At 46.0% G+C, this 22902-nt stretch overlaps 1 protein-coding gene across 2 annotated transcripts in view; it reads left to right on the top strand.

Annotated features, from left to right (window-relative positions):
• Positions 1 to 9100, top strand: part of NPEPPS (aminopeptidase puromycin sensitive) — a 75722-nt gene extending 66622 nt beyond the window's left edge. The window contains exons 17-23 of one of the 2 annotated variants that reach the window (XM_080979278.1): positions 849 to 1068; positions 1501 to 1643; positions 2029 to 2085; positions 3399 to 3506; positions 5290 to 5492; positions 5546 to 5593; positions 7561 to 9100. In XM_080979278.1, the coding sequence (XP_080835404.1) occupies positions 849 to 1068; positions 1501 to 1643; positions 2029 to 2085; positions 3399 to 3506; positions 5290 to 5492; positions 5546 to 5593; positions 7561 to 7633 (852 nt within the window). In that variant the 3' untranslated portion in view covers positions 7634 to 9100. The remainder of the gene's footprint in view (positions 1 to 848; positions 1069 to 1500; positions 1644 to 2028; positions 2086 to 3398; positions 3507 to 5289; positions 5493 to 5545; positions 5594 to 7560) is intronic. The other variant, XM_080979277.1, reaches the window with a different exon arrangement.
• Positions 9101 to 22902: the final 13802 nt, after the last annotated feature.

Genomic DNA, 22902 nt, shown 5'->3' with positions numbered 1-22902 from the left:
AGCTGGGATTTCCGTCCAAAAGACCATCCGGTAGGAAGACAAAATGGGCAAGGAAAGCCAGGAGCCAGGGTTGAGGAAGATAGCTCTGCCTAGTCCAGCATCTTATATTCAGTAGTGCCCAGCTAGATGCTGCTTCTTGGCAGGCCCCCCTGTGGTATCTTAGGAATCCTGTGAGGTAGGTTAGACTGAGAGACTGACTGGCCCAAGGTAACCCAGCAAACTTCATGAATCCTGGTCTCCCAGATCTCTCATGAATCTGTCTAATCTCTTTTTAATGCTATCTAAGCTAGTGACCAGAATACCATCCGCTGGAGGTAAATTCCATAAACTAATTGTGAGTTCTAAATTCCATAAACTAATTCTGAGTGCTACATTCTTGCATCTGTCCTGAACCTACTTCAGATCCATTTCATTAGGAGACACCAAAGTGCAGAATTATGAGACAGAAGAAAATTCTGTTTCCCTTTTCACATTTGTTTCATAATTTATTAAACCTCTTTCGTATCCCCTTTTAGGGGCTTGATTTGATCCCTGTGAAATTATATTGAGCTGGGAACCAATTGTTTATAAATAGAGAATGAAATATCCTGCAAAAGAAAGAAGGCATGGTTAGTCTTCCAGGCTGGTCACATGGCTGGAAACCAACTCTGTATCCCTACTAAAACACACTGATTCCAGTCCCATGTGAAGTAGCGCTGTCCTTTCTCTGTCCCTGCCTCCTGCAAAAGGTGCAGTCAACATCCAGTCTCCAGATACGAGGAAGAAACACAAAAGAGCTTTCTTTGCGGTAAGCCTTAATTCATTTTGGTTTGGGAGATGAGTGTAACTTGTTTCTTTTCCTCTCTCAGGCCCGAGCTGGAATTATTAGCACTGTAGAGGTTCTAAAAGTCATGGAAGCATTTGTGAATGAGCCCAACTATACCGTATGGAGCGACCTGAGCTGTAACCTGGGGATTCTCTCGACTCTCTTGTCCCACACAGACTTCTATGAGGAGATCCAGGCGTTCGTCCGTGATATATTTTCACCCATAGGAGAGAAGCTGGGCTGGGACCCCAGACCTGGCGAGGGTATGGAAGTTTCTCTGCTGTGAGATTTCAGCACTATGAATCTTTGCCCTGCCAATTTCACTGTGTCCGAATAGACTCCCAGAGACTTAGATCAGTGGTGGGGGAACATTTCAGCCTTTCGGCTTATTTGTGTGCAGCAGGGGGTCCTGATTTGGCTCACAAGGATGTTTTCCCAAAGTCACACCCACCTGTACCACACCTGAGGTTGTATATGAAAGCTCCATTGCTGGAGTTTAGGAAGAGGAAGACTAGCAAGCATTTTGTAGAAGCCAGGTCACAAACAAAGCCCTGACTCCAAGCCCTGATTTTTGATGAACTGATAATATCATGTCCTTTTCAGTTCAGATTTTGTGACCCCCCCCCAAAAAAAATTCCAGTAAGAAATGCTGCTAATCCTTTAAAAATAAACATATTTTCTTGTTTTTTCATCAGGCCATCTAGATGCACTTCTGAGGGGTTTAGTTCTGGGCAAGCTAGGAAAAGCCGGCCATAAGGCAACCGTGGAAGAAGCTCGGCGCCGGTTTAAGGACCACGTGGAAGGGAAGCACATCCTCTCCGCTGATCTGAGAAGTCCTGTAGGTTGCATTAAGACATCCTTTTCTCCTTAAAGGATCTGTATTCTCTCCCCCACCCCCATCCTCTGCATCCCTTGCCTGTGTACAAATCCTGTCTTTTATACAGTGTTGAGTAACCATGTAAGTTTCCTGCATGGTTGGCCAGTAAGTTTCCTTGAGCAGCTGCTAAATATATCTGTTTAGAAGTTTTTAATTGTACAAGCAGAACATATACTGATTGCATGGGGGCAAGTTCATATGCTTCCAGTGGTTTCTGAAATTCCTAGGCAGACTTTGGAGGGGCAGCAGGGTGAAATCTAAAAGTGAGGATGCTTTATAACTGAATGGTAGTAAATGTGCTCCTTGAGAAATTGATTTTTTATCATTTTTAAATCATTCTTTCCAGGTATATGTAACTGTTTTGAAGCACGGTGACAGTACAACCTTAGACACTATGCTAAAGGTGAGTGTGTTCTTTGCATTTCTGTGCATGAAAAAATACAGGGAAGAATCCATCAATAAATGAATGTGATGAGCCCTGGTCGGTAATGCATTAATGATCAAGGGCACAGGTGGTTTGAATATTTGGCATTTTGATAGTGTGTTCTTTTTTGTTCTGTCCCATGTGAACAGTAGTTGCCCTTAATAATGCTCACCAGTTCAGCAGGAGAGATTTTTAAATGCTCTTGAACCTCTCCCATTGAAATGAATGGGATTAAAAAGCCCCATTTGTTACACAGGTGTGCGCACACAAATTGAATTTTTTTTAAAAAATTTAGTCCTATGAATATTAATCCTTCAAAATGGGTAAGATATCAGTACCATAAATTCAAATAAATATAAAGCCTAGAAGATTCACAAAGTCCCTGGGAGTGCTGTAATCATGTCTACGAAGTTGACAAAAAGAGCTTGCAAGTCATAACCAAATGGTTATTTTTCTGTTGGCGGCTTTGATTTTCTTAAAAACCATAGAGCAATGTAGCTTACTACCCTGGATTCTGGCCCATCCCATTCCATGGAAATTGTGCTTTGGGCTATAATGGCCTCTGATCACCTATTAATTCCAGTGGCCATCAAAACACTCCATAGCAACTGTTTCCACAGGTGGTTCATGTGCTGGGAGAGCAAATTGCTTTGCAGTGTTCAGAGGAGGATGCAAAAGTTTTTTTTAAGAATGGGTTTTCCCTGATACTCTTGCACTGTATGGCACAGCTGTTGACGTTTGCCATGTTCTGTGTTTCCCCCCATCTTTTCAAGCTTAAACTCCAGTTGCGTCAGCATTTTTTCACAGGAAGATTATTCAACCCTCAGATCATACTGAGTGGCTTTTCTTATACCTTGCAGCCATCTGTATTTGCTCCTGCAGAAGAGCTCCGATCTAAGTAACATGTTACCCCTATATGAAGGGCCTGGCCATGAACACACTTTGAAAAAATACAAGTAGTTCAGTTAAATATAGGTAGCACTGCAGGTTATTTGGAAATGGCTCCCATTTCACCACCGCATGGAGCTAGGGTGCCTCCTAGTGGCTCTGTTGCCATATCAAATGTGCAGTTATTCGGAAGTGCGGCCTCTGTTTGACCCCCACTAAACTAAGTGGCAAATATTCCTGTGTGGATTACCCGTTGGCCATGCTCCCAGAGGCTGAGCAGGTTTGCCAGCGTACCACATGTCAGGTTTCTAATTTAGCTTCACTGACTTGAGCTTGAAGCAGAGAGGGTGATTGCTTGTGGCAGAGAAAGAGCCTTGTCACTTGCTCTGTTTGATTTCTTTCAGCTCCACAAGCAAGCTGATATGCAGGAAGAGAAGAACCGAATAGAACGTGTACTTGGCGCAATATCTCAGCCGGAGTTAATACAGAAAGTTCTCACTTTTGCACTTTCAGTGAGTAACCAACAAAATGCTCGGTTGTGTGTGTCCCATGCATCGGCAGTTGCATAAACATGGAATTACCGGGTGCCTGTTTTCGAGATCCTGAGAATCTTGGTTTACATTTTTTTACTTTTATGGTCATACACATCAAAATCAGTGTACAGTGGTACCTTGGTTCTCAAACTTAATCCGTTTCGGAAGTCAGTTCCAAAACCAATGCCTTCCAAAACCAAGGCACGCTTTCCCATAGAAAGTAATGCAGAATGGATTAATCCATTCCAGACCTTTAAAAACAAGCCCTAAAACAGCAATTGAACATTAATTTTACTATCTAACAAGACCATTGATCCATAAAATGAAGCAATAAACAATGTACTGCAGTCGCACAATCAATCAATCAATCAGTAGCTGAACTGGGTTCCACACCATCACAAAAAAGCTACAAAAACACAAAATAAATAGTAAAAACAGACAGACCTCAGTGTAACACTCAAAATGGAAGTGTGGTACTCAAAACGGTGCATGCTTGGCTTCCGAAAAAAGTTCGCAAACCGGAACACTTACTTCTGGGTTTACAGTGTTTGGATTCCAAGTTGTTTGAGTACCAAGGCGTTTGAGAACCACGGTACCACTATACCACAAATACATATTGTATATTCCTAAATGATTACTGGTATTCTCACAAGACTCAAAATCCTCACGCCACAGCACAAGACCTCATTTTTAAAGAAAAGTTAGTTAACGTTGGCTTGGAACATATATGCACAGCTTGGTGACAAAGAAACCAAAGGGAAATTGAGCAGCAATTGGTACATCACTTGCCCTGCATATCTCCCACAGCAAGGAGAAACCATAAAATTAATGCAAAATAAGCTGAAAAGAAAGAGACAGAGGGAGGAGCAATGACACAAAGCTGCGAGAGGTGTAAAGAGTTCAAAGCAGGTTCAGAGTGATTGGCCTCCCTGCCCATGTATTTTTTCAGAATTGGATCACACATCAGGCGTATGTTAATATCTTCCTCTGGATCTTGGAAAACTAGCGACTTGTTAAAATAAAGAAAATGTGTGTGGGTAGTGGTAGGCTTGCACTAGTAGTTTACTGTGGTTTACTGTTGAGTGTTCCATTGTAGGCCAGTTCATGTGTGGCCACTGATACCTTGGAAGATTAATCAGTGGTTGCTGCTGTTTTCCTCTGGGTGCTTGAAAGAGACTGGATTGCCTAGGAGTAGAATCTTCAGTCTAAATGCAGAAAAGTGTGGGATACTTGCAGCTTCACAGCACAGGCCCAAATGACTGAGAAATAGCAATAATTGCATCTCCTCTAGAATGGCCATGTGACCATCACAGAATTGAAATATTTACTGCTGAAACTGGCTGTGGGAATAGTCCGTTGCTATTAGAATGCCCCCCTGCTCCACAGCATGGTTGATTAATACACATGGGGCTGCCACCAAAACCAACCGTCCCATACCATTCCCCTTCTTCTTCTAACATCTAGTTATAGCAGTGAACACAGTGCAACAGTGAGGCCCAAGAGGCCTGGCTAGTACTGCCATCAATGGAGGGTGTGTCCTGGAAGACTTCTCAGGATCCTTTGCAACACAGAGAAGCAGGCAAGTCGCTATGGAGTGAGTTAAATGAAGCAAGAATATCTGAATGCTGTTTCCCCAGACTAGTTAAGTAGGCAAGCTGGTGCTGCAGCTGCACGTGATGGCATCTCTTGGATGGTGTGTGGGGAACTTAAATGTGGATTCAAGGCTGCTAGAATTACCTGCAATTTCTTACTCCGTTTGCAGGAAGAGGTACGTCCTCAGGACACAGTATCTGTCATTGGTGGAGTGGCCGGAGGCAGCAAGCAGGGCAGGAAAGCTGCCTGGAAGTTTGTCAGAGACAACTGGGAGGAACTCTATAATCGCTACCAAGGAGGGTTCTTAATATCCCGGCTAATAAAGGTGCGCGCACAAAAAGTTTTGACTACAGCAGTCATTGAAAATACGAGGCTTTAAAAAGTTCCCTCCCCTCCTGATTTATTGTGCATTCCTTGTTTTTCAGCTATCGGTGGATGGATTTGCAATTGACAAAATGGCTGCAGAGGTTAAGGTAAGACAGTCTGATCTGCATCTTGGCTGATGGCATTGCCAGGGCCTGTGCATTTAGAGGCCAAGGAAGGGATGATATGCCTGACCTCATTCCTCTGTGCACACTGTTGGGGCATCCTCATTGTGGGAGGGAGTAGGGGCAAGGACAAATATATGTCAGAGCAAGGTATTCTAGAACTCTTTCCTGACTCGGTATTCTCCCGATAAATAAAATCAAGTGTGCAAAGAAGCCAAACGATGTGAATTGATTTTGTCTTATGTAAGGGTTGAATGATCAAACCCCTAAGCAGGTAGTTGAAGGAAATTGCCATGGTTACAAACTTTTGACTTTTTCTTTAAAAACCATCAGTTTTAAGCACATTATACTATAGGGAGAGTTCTTTTCCCCAGGGTTGTGCTGCGGAGGGATTAATTGGCTAGCATATCACAATGAAGGGAGCACAGAATAGTTGGGGTCATAAACCCCTGTCACTCAAAGTGTTGGGACATTTAAGTTGCCTGTTGCACTGTTCTACTGCCCATGGTGGCGGTCACTGAATTATACCAGGGTAAAGGTAGGATTTAACTATAGCTGTCTCAGATAACACACAGAAATACTACTACTACTACTACTACAACAACAACAACAACAAATATTTATACCCAACAACAACAACAACAAATATCTATACCCAGCCCATCTGGCTGGGTTTCCCCTGCCACTTTGGGCGGCTCCCAATAGAATATTAAAAACACAATAAAACATCAGACATTAAAAACTTCCCTAAACAGGGCTGCCTTCAGATGTCTTCTAAAACTCAGATAGTTGTTTATTTCCTTGACATCTGATGGGAGGGCATTCCACAGGGTGGGTGCCACTACCAAGAAGTCCCTCTGCCTTAGTTTGAATCCAAATCAGAGAGACATTTGGAGGCAATGGCATTTGGGGTTGTTATAGTGATCAAGACCTAGTAAACCTCACGGTCTGTGGAAGTACATCTTGAATGTGCTCTACATATTGTTCAGCAGTCTGCAAGGCCCTGATGAACACTGTTCTAACGTTAGCAAAGATTGATTTTGCTAATTAATTCTGTGTGAAAACTAGCCCCATACCCACATTTCTATGTAGTTTACATGTCCGGAGATGGATGAATATATGCCAGAATATATTTATCGTTTTGCTGTCCTCTATACATCACCTTGGGTACTTGAAGGTGGCGCTGTGGTCTAAACCACTGAGCCTCTTGCGCTTGCCGACCAGAAGGTAAGCTGTTCGAATCCGCACAGCAGGGTGAGCTCCCATTGCTCGGTCCCTGCTCCTGCCAACCTAGCAGTTCGAAAGCACACCAGTGTAAGTAGATAAATAGGCACCGCTGCGGTGGGAAAGTAGATGGCTTTTCCGTGTGCTCTGGTTTCCGTCAGTGTCCCGTTGCCCAGGAGCGGTTTAGTCATGCTGGTCACATGACCTGGAATGCTGTCTGTGGACAAGTGCTAGCTCCCTTGGCCTGAAAGCAAGATGAGTGCCGCAACCCCATAGTCACCTTTGACTGGACTTAACCGTGCAGGGGTCCTTTACTTTTTTACCTACTTGAATAAGCATAAGGACAATTTATTGTTACCAAAAAAACCCCCATCTATGGCTATAAACTTAACACCTGCCTTTCTCCCTGGGAGTATAGGATATCTTCTCACTGCGGCAACGTAGAAAAATCAAGACAATTTTAAGCAGAAACTTGCAAAAGCATTTAGCTGCCTTAATGGTAAACATGCTCTGTGGGTTGTATCCAGATACACATGCCCAACTGAGCAGTCCCTGTTCTTGTAGGTAGGTTCTGCTTTTTTTGCCCACCCTGTATTTAGAAAAACACACACACACACACACACCCTAAACTTTTATTTCCCGTGGAACTGAGACCTCTATCCTAAGATTCAAACTTATTAAAATGACATATATGGAACTCCCAGTGGATGTTGTTTCGTTTTGTATAGGCTTTCTTTGAGAGTCACCCAGCTCCGTCAGCTGAGCGCACCATCCAGCAGTGCTGTGAAAACATTCTGTTGAACGCTGCATGGCTGAAGCGCGATGCCGAAAATCTCCACCAGTACCTCCTGCAGCGCAAGGCCTCACCGACTGCTGTGTGAGCCCACCCTCACCCACCTCTGACATCCCAACTGCTGTGGCCCAACTGCCTCGGTGCGAGGAGGAGGAGCTGCTACCCGACAGCTGAATCATACGCCAAGGAAATTGGAGTCTTTTCTCAAACCAAGGGGATTGGACAATGAATGTAGTTAACTGGTTCCTGCTCACACTCCGGAACTAAATTCTATTCAAAAAAATTATCAACAATTCAGCAAAAACAGAAACACCCTGTAAATATAATGGTAATAAAATAGAGGATAACAAAACTGTGAAACTTCCTTAAGCCTTGTCAGTGGTCAAAATATTTAACACCCCTCCTTTCTTTACACTTACTGATGATTTTTTAACCATCCCGCTCCCATTTTCTAAAAAAAAAGAAGAAGCAGAAGCAGGGAAACCAGTGGCTTCTAGGAAAGTTGAATTCTGTGGCACGTCGAGGGCAGGAATAGGTTAATGCCTCTGAGCACGCCAGAGAGCACACTACAAGACAGCAAAAACATGTACGTGTTTTGTGTATTGGTTCAATAATGAAAGGCAGCTTGGCGCACAACCCAGTGGGTAGTGCCGAGTTGGGTGTTTCTGGAGATGTCCTGTAATCTCAGATTATATTTGAAGGCTTGTAAGAGTCCTGCCCTTCCCAATCTCTTGTCTTACTACCTTTTGAGGGAAGGAGAAATCAAATATTCTGTCTCTGCCTGCCCCTCTCTTCTTTTCATTTCATTTGCTGATGTCCTTCTTAGAGATTTAAATAAAAAAAACTACACAACCCTGTATGAAAACATCTTTTTCAGCCACATAAAAAAAATAAAAATAAACAATTCATGCCACCTTTTTCTCATTCTTTAAATTATATCCTCCCACTGCATGCAAATAAAGATTTAGTACTGTGACTGGATCCTTCTGGGCCGCTGTTATGGCTGGCCCCCATTATGCATAACACTGTAGTTTGTCTGAAAGACTCACCCTGTTTGAAAACCAAAACACCGCCCCTAAATACCTTGTGACTGCAGCTTTCCAACCCCCCCTTTCTTTGGTGACGTTTGGTAATTTGATTCAGAAGCCTTAAAACTTGTACTAGCTGGCATGATGATGAAATTCTAAGTTGTGTGCCATCAGTTGCTTACCAGAGTAGCATGTTCCTGCTAACCAGATTTCAAACCCGACACCACTCCTCCCACAGACGTTTACAGTTCCCTTTTTTAAAAAGCACCTTTTTAAAAAGGAATTCATATTTGGTGTGGCTTTAACTGTTATTTCAGAAGGTCATCAGATACTAGCTGTCAAACTGCTTCCCTGGAAACACATTTTTTGTGCTATTGTTTTAAAAGAAAAACAAAAGGAAAAAATTCAGACAAGTTGGCGTTAATAAAAAGGAAAGTCAATGTGAAACTGAAGAGTCTTGGTTTTGGTATGTGTGTGTTGGTGGAAAAGCTGGAAACCTTTTTTTTTTTTGTACGTACCTTGGACTGTCTTGCCACAGCACTGAATCTGCTTTGATGGGCCGTAATATGCAAGGATGAGGGTCTTCCCTATTTATCTTTAATTCTGCTATCACTTGGAATGCTTTAGAGCCAGAGGTCACTCTGCAATGCCACAAAGTCAGGTGGCTGCTTCATGTGAGAGATTTTGGGTGCCATTAATGGTAGCATAGGTGGAATAAAATACATTTAACCTATGGGGCACAAAGTATTGGGACATTCTCTTGCACAAGCCCCATTGAAATAATTCAGCTCTTTGACAGCTCATATTGATGTCAGTAGGGCTGCTGCGGGGGAAATTTCCAATGGTTTGTGTTTCATGTTAATTAGCAAGCGTGTGATTTTTTTGCATTTCATTTTAATGGAGCTTGCACAGGAGAACTGCTTAGTGGAATGTGCTATTTGCACTTTTTTCTGTTACAATACATGAAACTTAAATAATGACTTACCTCATGGATGTCAGTAAAATCTAAATTCAGCCAGCAAGTCTAGATCCAGCTACATGTATTGGATCATTCGTGTGGCTACAAAAAGGCAGGCTTGGGGTAGGAATTGGGAGGGTGCTGGCTGGGTCCTAGAGTTCTCCGCCGCCTCCACAAAGCCTACTAAGTGCTTCTGCTCCTTTGGGAAGGAGGAGGGCGGGCTCTAGGACCCTGCCAGAGTCCCCTCTCCTTCCCAAAGCCCTGCACCTCGCTTACTACTAGGGCTCTGGGATGCTTCCAGAGCCCTCATGCTGCCTTCCAAAAGGGAGGTAAACCCATTATTGTAGCTTTGCGCAGGTGTGTGTGTGGTGGGGGGAATAATTAAATTGAGGGAGGGTTTCCTCCTATCTCCATTTATTTATTTCTTAACACACTGCATAAAGCTGAGATTGCATAAGTAAAATAAGCATAAGAAGCGGGTTACCTATATTCCATGTGACGGTTCTGTTCTGGCTGCCGCTGTGGTTGTTTGTATGAAAGCTGTCTCACAGAAATGCAGGGATCACTAAGCTTTGGTTCAGAGACCTGATCTGGCCCCTCAAGCAAATGCTTTTGACACCCACTCCCCACCTTCCTGATTTTGGTGAAAATCTGCCCAGCCTAGCATCCTGACGTGGATGTGTTTCTATCCTGTTTACCGCCCTGCGATCTTTTGAAGGAAGGCGGTATATAAATCTAATAATAAATTGCCTCCTCCCATCATCAACTCATTTATTTCTCAACTGATCTGCATGAATCTCCTTTGGAGGGGTGTGGTGTGTGGGTGTGTAAGAGAGAGAGAAAGAATATGTGACTGGCATGTGGCCTCAGAGGGTTGGCTAAAGAGAAATGCAGTCCTTGAACCAAGAAACATCACCCACCCCTGAATTAGAGGTTAGACATATTTCAAAAGCCATAGACTGTTAGGAGTTGAGCATGCACATTCCACTCTAAGGGGGAGATGTCTTTAAATGGGTATCTGCACTTTAATGTGGAGAGAGGGATGAGAACCACATACCTATTGTGCAACACACTGTCAAGGAACCTTTATTAACACAGTGTTATGTTACAAAAGTTGATGTCTACCTACCTGGCTCTTGTTGCCTTGCAGAACAAAGCAGCAAGGAATTAACCATTGGCATTGACTATTGACCCACCCCCTAACCACTAAGCATTTGTGCCTGTGTTGCTTTTTACGGGCCTTTTGAAGAGGTTTGTGGGTGGGCTGCCCTAGTTAACACTCTCACACTTAATGCTGCAACTTGATGCTGCGTTGTCAAGTCTTGAGGTTGGACACTGTGAGCCAGTTGATTACCTCCTAATCTGTCACCTGGTTCAGCTGCCACCTCCTAAATGGTGTTGAGCCATATACATCCTGTGCCAGCTTTCTTTGAACACACGCTCTGAAGTGCTGTTTTGAAAAACATGACATTGTGCTGGATCAAACACTCTTAACCTTGCATGTAACCTTCACTGCCCTTCAGATGCCTGAGCTGGAATTAAGGGCCCAGGAACATACTTGGAACAAAATTAGCAGGTCCTTAATGGTGGGAGGACACCTCAGCCTTCTTCATAACCAAGCTGGCTGTGGCACCTTCCAGCCTACTAGTTCAAACAAGCATTCCTCCTTCTGTCCAGTCTGTGTTCTCCATAACTTCACATTCTGTGGCCACCTATGGCTTAGTGATGGTGCTCCCACTGACTTCCTTTCTTCACTAGTGTTCAGCTATTGCCTTCAGCTCAAGCATGTGCCTAGAGCAAACAAAGGGAAGATGAAAGACAGATTCTTTTTTACAGACTAGGTTAGCATTTGGTTTTTAAGTTTTATGGAACATCTGTCATGTATGATCTAGTTGAGATCCCTGCATTGCAGGGAGTTGGATGATGACCCTAGCAATCCCTTCTGACTCTACAAGTCTATGATTCTATGAAGTACCAGCATGCTCAGGAGCTGCACCTCTAATCAAGATAATTGTTTATGGACCATCAGGCTGGCTAAATTATCTTAGATGAAATTAAGTTCATTGATTTTTCTTTAGCCCTGGCTGTGGATTTCAGTTATTTCTAATGCTTGGGTCTTTAGTTATGGTACCTCAAATTTAAAGGATGCTGAAATCTTATATTGATGCACTCTGAAATGTACCTTGCATTACACAGCCGCCACCCCACCTGTTTCCAAAATTTGTACTCGCTTTCTCTAAAATTGTCAAGATGGCTTCCCTGAGCTCATGGAACAATGAGACACCACTTGCTTCTCAGAACCCATCTTGCATGTGTTTACATTTGGGCAAAGTTCTCGTCCAAGGGTCCATTTGGGTAATAGTGTAAGGAAGCATGGTGGTGCAGTTGAAGCACATGTAGTTTGCGCGTAAAATGTTCCAGGCTCAATCCCTGGCATCTCTAGATAGACTGGGAAATACCCTGCTTAAATAAAGTGTGGCAGTGGGGAAGGGAGAGAGAAATAACCTGGCGACTAAATTACAGTTGTACCTTGGATCTCAAAATGCCTTGGCTCCCGAACAACCAAAACCCGGAAGTGAGTGTTCTGGTTTTCAAACGATTTTCGGAAGCCGAATGTCCGGTACAGCTTCCACAGCTTCTGATTGGCTGCAGGGCTCTCCTGCAGCCAATCGGAAGCTGCACCTTGGTTTTCGAATGGTTCTGGGAGTTGAGAACCAAGGTACGACTGTACAGCCATTTCTCCCTTCGGGGGAAAAATACACAAGTGGGGTAACATAGCTTGCACAGTGGTTTCCAATCACTGCTTACCTGGCCAGGGTATCTAGGCTTCAGATGGTGATTTTAACACCCAGGCTGCTGCAAAGATGGTCCCTCTTGTCTCTAGTCCCAAGCAGCATTGGACTTCAAAGGAAGTCACTAGCACTTTGAATTTTGATTGGAATTGGACTTTGAATTTTGAATTTGAATTTTGATTGAAATACGGTTAAGCTCCTGGTGACCAGTCCTAGTTAGGAGCCTTCCACATATATTCTGAACTGGAAGGGCTGTAGCTTAGTGGTAGAGCACCTGCTTACATGCAGAAGATCCCAAGTTGGATCCCGGACATCTGTAGGTAGGTGTGCCAGTATGTGCAGCGTATACTGACTTGCAATGGTTTGATTCGGCAAAAGGCAGCTTCCTATCTTCCTAATTAACCGAAGTTGTCAAGCCTTAAATGGCAGCCCTATAAACAACGGTCTTATCTTAGAAGCAGCCAGAATGTGGATAATCATGGGTAGACTGCATCCAAGGAGATGTTGCAAGTAGCACACAAAAGACTTTGGCTGAAGTTAATTCAACAAAGAAATATTCCACCAAGCCTATCGGACACCAGCATGTTTTAGGTGACTGAGCATTTTGTCCACAGATGGATGCAGAAGGTGTTTGTGTGACCACCAGCAGAATTGACACACCTCTTCTGGGAATACCCTTCATTTCCTGGAGAAATGGGAGGCACAGCACACAACTGCTGGAACTTTTCTTCTCCACTCCTTACCTGATATACACCTAACCACTGCATGACTTGATGAATGAATGACAGGCAAAAAATGAAAATGCTGCTGTGAAGTAAGTTAAGTGGTAGGGGCAGCATGGCAGGCAGGCAAAGAGAGACAGGTGGTCTGTGTTAATGTAAAAGAGTGAAAACTTCAATAAACTATTAATTAGCAAAGAAAAACAGTAGACACACCCACAACTGAAAAGCAAAAGTGTCGAAATCAAGATAGTTATGGGCCACTTTTTGCTGTCACTCTGGGCTTCTCTGATATCGTCCTGTGCTCCAAGATATAGTAAATACCAAACCATTCAGAAATGCTCTCCTAAAAAACAATTTGATGGAGTATAGCTGCTTGATAACCATAAAGCAGGCTTGATAAGTAGTTGTTCCTTGCGTCTTGCCAAATTTGCTTCAACTTTATGTCCCTTGACTTCTGATAATCCCTTCCATCCTGCTAAACTGCCTCTAGTTCACTGTCAAACTAAGGAGCCGACTGAGCTTAGGAAATGTCTACCACTCGGGTTATCTCTGTTTCCCAGAGAGTGACCAGATCTTCAGCAGGAGGGCCAAACATCAACAAGAAACTTTCCAAGACCAGACATAAACCATTTGGCTTCCACAGGACTTCAGAGAAGACCATCCCAATTGGACAAAGCAAATTAGCTGCTGCAAGCCAGCCCTCCATCTCTGTGGTAGTAGTCTGACCCACCAACATTACTGAAAGACACTCCACATTCAGAGACTAATTTTGTCAGCTTGGGTAAGGAGACGGTTAGGTAGTGGGTTGATTTGGTTGCCCAACACCAAGAAGGTGCCCTTCTCCATGTGGCCAGTGGACAAGGATGATAGGAGCTGTTATCTAATAACATCCCTACCCATTCTAGATCCTAAAGCTTATTCTGGTACTGCCCCAAGATCCCAGGTGAAATAACAGGAAGAAATCAACTCCCCACCCCCATTCATCTACTCAGGTCTCAGTAACAAGAGCCATGTTGACGCATTTATCCATGGTTATTAATAAATTGTAAGAGTTTCCTTATCCACTGATCTGCCACTGAGTGAAACACCAAATGAGTCCAGGGCAAGTTGGGTTGCTAATGCTGTTGGAAGGATGAAGATGAGGATGAGAAGTGGGCCTTGTTCTGGAATTTCCAAATGCACCTGCTAGTTTAACTTTCATCACTAACTCCCCTTGCCTATGACTACTGTAACAGAAGCACCCTTGCTCCTTCCCACGGAATCCACAGGGAAGTCCCAGAGCCATGCAAATAGATGTTATAAGGGAGTAAATTTTACTAAAGTGACACAGCAGCAGCAACTAATAAGTATAAAGTGTATTATAAAGTGTGTAATAATCATAAAGCACTACTTGTGACATGAGATCTGGCCATGGTGATGCATGCCTTAGTTACAGGCACGTCCAACTCTATAGAGACTGCGATCTACTCCCAGTATAATAAAACTGGCAATGATCTACCCATTGCCTATATTGTCAAGAGAGACCAGAGTTGTTGACCTTTTTGGGGGGAGGGTTGCATCAAATCGCTCTGTTACCGGAAAATCCGAGGGCTCCCTTGGACAAATGAAGACACCGACCAGGGCAATACAGAGCAAAACAGCAGCCAGTAGGCTTGGTCTTTATTAAAGAAAGACTGTCGCGACAGGGCTCCCACCGTCCACGAGGTGAAGCAAGATGGAAGCCCGGAACAATGGGAGACCCCAACTTTTATTAACCACTAATCCCCTTGACTACACCCCCAGAATTACATCATATATACATCATGATTTTATTAAAGAACAGGAGGAGTCGAGGAGGAGCTACCCAGGTAATCCGAGTATCCTGACACCCGGCAGGGACCACCTCTCCCCCTCCCCATATGAGTCATTTCCATAAACAAAGGAATGAGCGAAGTCTTCCTGCCCCCTGAGGGGAATCCGGTCAGGGTCCTTTGTCGGAGTCTGTATTGAATACACTACCGTATGCAGTTTATTGTGTTCCTGATAGCATTTCGTCTGAGCCCTTCCCGATGGTTATCAAGGTTGCCCCGCCATCCGGAGAAGGGCCGTTGTGTACGTGACTGCGCGGTTCAAGGCTTATGGCCGATCAATCCCAGCTCACCCCCCTTTGATAGTCCTTGTAGTATGCAGTGAAATAAAAGTGGTCCGGTGAAAATCCATGGTACGGCTGATTTTTGGTGAATTTGTAAGGAATATAGTCACTGAAGTTCAAAGTACTTTCCTCTTTCGGAAACAACTTGCAACATTTTGATTAGATCAGTCATGGTCCATTGAACTCGGAAACAATGAATTGGGAGCTGTCAAAAGGTGAGGGAACAGACGCTCGCAGCCTGCAGTACCAGCGTGGCCGCCACAAGGGGCGCTGTTCGATAATGCTGATTGGTTGAGGCGGCCGCTGTTTAGCCTAGAGTTCGGTCGTCCGGTCTACTCTCAATAAAGATAGAGCGGCGCGGAGCGCTAAATAGAGTGTTGTCAATGCAGCGCTTCCTTATTTACGGAAGGCTTTTAAGAGATGGCCCTCTAAAGAGACATCTCTAGGGTCAGGGAGGGGAGATGCGTGTGTGTGTGTGAATGTGGTGCTTGTGCGATACAAGTGTTAATGGAAGGGGGGGGTGGTTTCCGGCGACAGTTCCCCCCTTCGGAGATAAGATTGCGAAGGCAGGGAAGCCGCGCAATCCTTTTCTCCGCACAAATCAATAAAAGTTTGACATGCCATACCTAGAATCCAGGTTCTGGAAGTCCTTTAAGGGCCCCATTTCGATGGGGTTCGTCTGGGTTCCTGATGCCGGTGGTCTGTAGGTGATAGTCGACCGCGAGCGAGGGGTTGGAAGGCAAGAGTCGCAAGCTTGACAGCACATCGGGAAGCAGTGGATCGCGCAGCAGAAAACAGCAATACAGATTGTCAGAGTAATGAGGACCAAAAGTCCGTTCCCTAGGAGTTGTTTTATCCAGCCAGACCCAGGTAGCCAGCTCCACAACTGGGTATCGGAGAGTCCTTCATGTTGGATGTCTTTAAGTCCGTCCGTTAGTTTATGGATGTTGTTAAGATGCCCGGTAATATTAAGGGTTTGATCAGATACGTGTGTGCAGCATTCAGTCCCGACAAGGGCACAAACGCCTCCAGTCGAGGCGAGAACGTAGTCCAAAGCAAGGCGGTTCTGTATCGAAGTCTGCCTGACTTCCGTTAACTCTGTCAGGATAGCTTGGGTAGCCGCATTGGACTCCTCCATGAAATTTAACAGGATGTCCGTTAACTTAAGGATATCGACGTGGTTGGAGCCGGCCCCATATGCGGGAAAGAGAGCCCGACCATAAGTTTCACTATTGGCTGCTACGTCGGAGAGTTGTGACAAGTCTTTTGCCCTCTTATTGCGCCTCCTTCCGGAGGGTAGATCTTGGGTGACCCGGACTCCAGGCAAGATTAGACCGAGATAACAAGTGCCGCGGGAGTGGGGGCTGGCCCATACATAGCCGCGGTGGCCGCAAACCCAGAACAACCCCTGTAGGCACGAGTCTATACGCCCGGTGAGGAAGGTACGGAAGAAACACTGGGAGACTGGGGAGGGGCTCCAGGAGTCGGGTAAGGTCATAACGCGTTTCCATGCGGACATCAAGCTGGGTTGGATAGAGGGGTTACCTTGGTGCCACAGGGTGATCCTCCCGTTTAGAGCAACGTCAATGGTGTACTTACAGGTGCTGTCGCCGATGACCTTGTCGTTCCCGCTGAATTTCCGGCAAAGGTCGCCTGTTGTGGGTCCGGTTAGGTAGATGTACTGGTGTGTCAGATTCACCGCAGTCAGGTTCCAGGATTGCACATTAGCAGAGAGATGTTGTTGTAGGGTGAGAGGTACTCCAAGAAATGGTATGCCACTGTAGAGGTGTGAGGGGGCATTGGCGCAGATCCAGCACTCTTTGGTTGCTGTCTGTTTTGCAATTTGAGAGATCAGTTTTACGTAGGTGTTGGAATGCCAAGTGGACAGAAAGTCATTATTTTGAGGGTTTTCGGATATTGACAGTTCCCCCCTTTGTCGAGGTGCAGTACCGGGGGGGTGAAGGGGGTCTTGACGGAGTAGGTAGGTGAGGTTTGTGGTGAGGCCCCCGCACCTTTGGGGTCCGGTAGTGTCCCATTCTGCCGGAGGCATAACGGAGTAATGCCAGCCCTCGAGGTACGCTTTCCCGTCCCAAGCGGAGGCGAGTCCGATGTCCCAGACGCAGCAGTACCTCCGGAGGCAAACTCCTTGTAGGATGGTTTGGCGGGGAGCGGAGTCTACTCGTTGGCAGTAGAATCCATGAATTAGGTGGTCTGTGGGGTGATTCCGGTCAGTGTAAACTGAGTCACCACCCCCGTTGTCTATAAGTGTCCAGTTTAGAGTTTGTTCGAGTGTGCCATCAGAAAAGAGTACGTAAGATCCATTGAGGCAGTGGGCTCTGTACCAAGGGCCATCTGTGGTGAGGGTGAGTCTGCCAAGTGGAGTGTAGGAGGGCGAGCGAATAAAAAGTTCCCAGTTTTGGTGAGTAGCGAGGGTCGGTAGTATGGAATGTCGAAGGAGAACGCGGGTTTCGGGTAGGCAGAAGTCAAAATCTCCTAGGCGGTCTGGTGTCCCTCTTTTCACCATATCAACGATTCCAAAGTCCAGATATTTGTATTCAGTTTGTAATCCAGGGCATGAGATGTGAGTGGTTATGGTGTGTTGAGAAAGGGCAGATGTGATAGAGAGGATGAGGAAGGTGGGTACAGTTGTTGTCATTGTGAATAGCGTTGTGAAGTGGAGCTGTCAAACAGTGGAGTTGTCAAACGTGGAGCTGTCAAACTGCCGAGCTGTCAAATGTGGAGCTGTCAAACCGTGGAGCTGTCAAACTGCGTGTGTTTTACGGAGTTTGAGACGAATTGGGGGTTGCTCGTCCTGATTGGCTGCCGGGATGATTTCGGAGGTCCAAGTGGTTGACGAATGTGGTGGGTCCGGTCCGGTCTGTTGGGCCCGATATGTGCCCCGATCTGGTCCGGTCTGTTGGGCTCGATTCGTGCCCCGATCTGGTCCGGTCTGTTGGGCTCGATTCGTGCCCCGATCTGGTCCGGTCTGTTGGGCTCGATTCGTGCCCCGATCTGGTCCGGTCTGTTGGTCGTCCTCTGTATCGGTATCGCTGTCTGGCGGTCGGTCTGGGGTGCAGTATGGTGGGTCGTCAGAGGGAGGCTCGGGTGGCGAAGCGGGTTTGCAGCGGGTGTGATGTAACCAGGCTGTCTTCTCTGCTACCTTAACGGAAGTTGGAGTGGTTAAAAGTACTTGGTAAGGGCCCTCCCAAGTGGGCTGTAGGGGTACCTTATGGTAAGTTTTCGCTAGTATCCAATCGCCTGGTTGGTACGGGTGGATGTTTTCATCTAGAGGAATATTTTGACCTGAGGCTGCGTATCTGTGAAGATCAATGAGTTGTTTTTGGAGTTGTATTACGTATCTAGTTAACTCTGACTCGCCCACCTCTAGTTCTGATGTTGGAAACTGGGTGTTATATACTGGGGAAGGCCGTCCGAATAGTAGTTCGTAGGGAGATAGTTTGAGATTTCCGCGGGGGCATGCTCTTAAGTTATGGAGGACTAATGGAAGGGCATTTACCCATTTGATGCCGGATTCTTTGCAAAGTTTTCCCAGCTGAGATTTAAGCTGCTGGTTCATTCTTTCGACTTGTCCGGAGGAAGGAGGATGGTATGGGGTATGTAATTTCCATTTGATTCCGAGGGCAGTAGCAATTTGTTGGATTATATCTGATGTGAAATGTGAACCCCTGTCGCTGTCTATGTGCCTGGGAACCCCAAAGCGAGGTATGATTTCTTGTATCAGAATTTTTGCAACAATGTGCGCAGTTGCTCTGCGAGTAGGGAAACATTCTACCCACCCAGTCAACTGGTCTATGATTACTAAAGCATGTTTGTAGGCTTGGCACGGGGGTAGGTCTATGAAATCTATTTGAAGGCTTTCGAATGGGACAAAAGCCCATGGTCTGGCCCCTGGCGGGCATCTGGCGGTATGTTTTGGGTTAAAACTCTGGCAAGTATGACAATTCTTTACGGCTGCCTTAGCGGCCAGTGTAAGACCTGGGGCATACCAGCAGCGTTGCATCGTGTCGATAAGTTTCTCCCTTCCCCAGTGGGTACGTTGATGGAGAACTCTCAAATGTTTAGGTACCCATAGCTTGGGCATTATGAGTCTTTTATCCGGATAATACCAAATGCCATTTTCCAAGTGAGCCCCTTGTTCTTCCCATACTTTAACTTCTTCTGGGGTTGCAGTCTGGTACATCTCAGTAAAATTTATATCGGATAGAACTTGTGGTCCCTGGAACTCATTGTCTGTGGAGAGGGGCTCGAGGGCTGCTTCTTGTGCTGCGCTGTCAGCACTTCGGTTCCCAGTTGAGACCGGGTCCCTGCCTTTCGTATGTGCCTTGCAGTGTACTACTGCAATAGCCTCAGGGAGATGGATGGAGTTCATAAGGCGCTGTACTAGGGATGCGTGTGCGATTTGGGTACCTGCAGCAGTCAGAAACCCTCTCTGTAACCAGATTTGTCCGGTGGCATGCACCAACCCGAAACAATACTTAGAATCTGTGTAGATAGTGATCCTCTTGCCAGCCCCTAGTTCGCAAGCTCTGATCAAAGCGATAAGTTCAGCCGCTTGTGCGCTGTATTTTGGATTGACAGGTCGTGCTTCTAGAATGTCACTATGAGTAACTACGGCGTACCCACTTTTCCGTTGCCCTCCCACAACTTTGGAGCTCCCATCAGTGTATAAGATGAGGTCAGGGTTCGTTAAAGGGAGGTAATCGAGGTCTTCTCTGGGTTTTTCGAGGTGACGAACTATTTGAGAGCAGTCATGATGCGGTGTGCCATCGTCGGGGAGGGGCAGAAGGGTCGCGGGATTCAGGGAGTTTACTCTCTTGATGGTGACGTTGGACGGACTGAGGAGAATGGCTTCGTATTTGTTTAGGCGTTGTATCGTGAATCGTTGGCACCCTTGTAAGCTAAGTAAGGTAGCTACAGCGTGGGGAACGTTCACAGTTAAGTCGTGTCCCAGGACTGTTTCTTGCGCCTTTTCTAAAAGTTGGGCTGCCGCTGCTACAGCTCTCAAGCATCCCACGTTTCCCAGTACTGTAGTGTCAAGTTGAAGGCTGTAATAAGCCACAGGCCTGTTCCTCCCCTGGAACGGTTGGGTAAGGACACCCGAAGCTACTCCCTTGTTCTCATGTACATACAAAGAGAAGGGTAGTCTATAGTCAGGGAGTCCGAGGGCGGGCGAGGATCTTAGTTCTCTTTTAATAGATTCAAAGGCTTCGAGTGCCTCAGCGGACCATTGTAGTTGGTCTGGGGAGTTATCATGTGTCATTGCTGTAAGGGGGCGGGCGAATTCTCCATAGCGGGGGATCCACGCCCGGCAGAATCCGCTCATCCCTATGAATCCCCGGAGCTGCCTTTTTGTTTTAGGTAAGGGTAGTTTTGTTATTGCCTCAATTCGATCCGTAGTTAAAGCGCGGGTGCCCTCTCCCAGTATGTGACCAAGGTACTTGACCTCCTTTTTGCAATATTGTATCTTTTTCGGGGATACCTTATGTCCCTTGTGTGCTAGTATGTTTAGGAGAGTTATGGTGTCATTTTTGCAGGATTCTAGGTCACGCCCACAGAGTAGGATGTCGTCTACGTAGAGCCTCAGAGCAGAGCCTCCTGGCAGGGTCACATCTGCTAAATCTTGATGTAGTATGGACGAAAAAATTGCTGGGGATTCTACATACCCTTGGGGCAACCGGGTCCACGTTAGTTGCCCTGTTTGCCAAGTGAAGGCGAAGAGGAATTGGCTTTCGGGATGTACGGGGATGCTGAAGAAGGCAGAGCATAGATCTATGACAGAGTACACCACAGTTCCCTCCGGAATGGTGCTGAGGAGATGGTGGGGGTTGGCAACGACGGCATGCCTCGGAATAACAAAAGAGTTGATGAGTCGAAGATCCTGTACCAAGCGCCATTTAACTGGATTGGTATTAGGCTTCTTGACGGGAAGTAGGGGGGTATTGCAAGGGGAGGCACATGGGACTAGAACTCCCATTCTCAAGAATTCGTCGATCATCGGGGTGAGTCCTTCAATCGCCTCTGGGGGAAGCGGGTATTGTTTAGTGCAAGGGAAGGGCAAATCGTGCCTGTAGTTTACTTTCACCGGGGTTGCAGATTTTAAAAGTCCTACCGAGGTGGATTCGGTTCCCCATAAGGAAGGGGAGACATTGTGTATGAGTTCGGGCGGAAGATCAATGTTGGTATTTTGGGCTTCCTGTAGAACTCCTTGGAAATTAAAGATGGACTCATTCGGCATGTGTAAATAAATACCTTCCTGACCACATTGTATGGTGGCATTTAATTTGCAGAGCAGATCCCTCCCCAAGAGGTTGACGGGGCTAGAAGTTAGCAGGAAAGTGTGTTTTACGGATAGAGGTCCAACGGAGACATTTGCGGGTTTAGAAAGAGGACAACTCCGAGGAATTCCGTCCAGTCCCATTACAGTTCTGGTCTCTTCCCCGGGGGCTAAATGGCTGTTCGTGAGGGTGGAGTATGTGGCTCCGGTATCCAAAAGGCAATTATAGGATTGCCCATCAATTTGCATAGTGCAGATGGGATCGGAAGAAGACAGTTGTAAAACCGGGCAGAGGAAAGAAAAGGAGGCGGGATCTGCTTCTGATTGTCAATGCGGTTGGTATTCGTCCATTACCATTTCATGGGCTGTATTAATGGTGCGGGTGGCTGTTTTAAAGGGATTCTGAGGATCTGGAGTGGGGTTCCTGGGTCTTGGTTGTGGAGGGGGAGGACCCGCACGATATTGCGTCTGGGTCATGGGTTGAGGGTGTCCATATGGGAAGTTCGATTCCCTGGGTTTCGGGTGTAGGGGTTCCTGATAATCTGGTCTGTAAGTTGTAAAGTCTCTATAGTCAGGCCTAGGAATTTCTGGTAGGAGGGGGCAAAATCTTCTTATGTGCCCTACTTCCTCGCAATTGTAACAAACGCGCCGGTCTCGAGAGTCGGGTCCCTTTGGTTTGCTTTTGTCTTTGTAAGGGGGAGCCGCTCCTGCATAAGCTAACACTCGCGGAGAGTCGGGTTTCTGATCTTTCTTCCTGCGCTCGTCTCTGGAATTAAAGACTGACTTGGCGATGGAAAGAATTTCGGTTATAGTCTTTCCGTCGTAACCCAGGTGTGAGTTTAGGGCTTTCCTTATATCTGCAGTTGCTTGGTCCTTGAAGAAGCCTTTAACTATGACTTCATGTTGAGGACTCTCCGGGTCTATCCCGCCCCAGGTTTTGATAGCAGAGACTAAGCGGGTGTAATAGTCGGACGGGTGTTCTTCGGGCCCTTGGAGGACAGCTTGGACTTTTGTCCAGTTTACAGTTCGCTGACCAGCAGCTTTGATTCCATCTAAGATGGCCTTTTTGAAAATTTTTAAGCCCCATATGCCGTTGTCTGTGTTATAGTCCCAGTCAGGGTCATTAAGTATCATCTGTGCGGTCAGTGGGGTCATCGAGGCGGGACGATTTGGTTGGTAGCCTTCTCGGGTTAGAGCCTCCCCCGCCTTTGCTAGTATTTCTCTCTTTTCTGCCTCGTTAAAGAGGGCCCCAAGTAACATATGCACATCTGCCCATGTAGGGTTATGAGTAGAGAAAATGGTGGCCACCTGGCGGTGGCATTTGTCAGGGTCGTCCCTTAAAGAGGGCATC

This window comes from Podarcis pityusensis, assembly GCF_964106645.2.
Source record: "Podarcis pityusensis genome assembly, chromosome: 13".
NCBI lineage: Eukaryota > Metazoa > Chordata > Lepidosauria > Squamata > Lacertidae > Podarcis > Podarcis pityusensis.
This window is presented reverse-complemented; position numbering and strand designations above follow the sequence as displayed.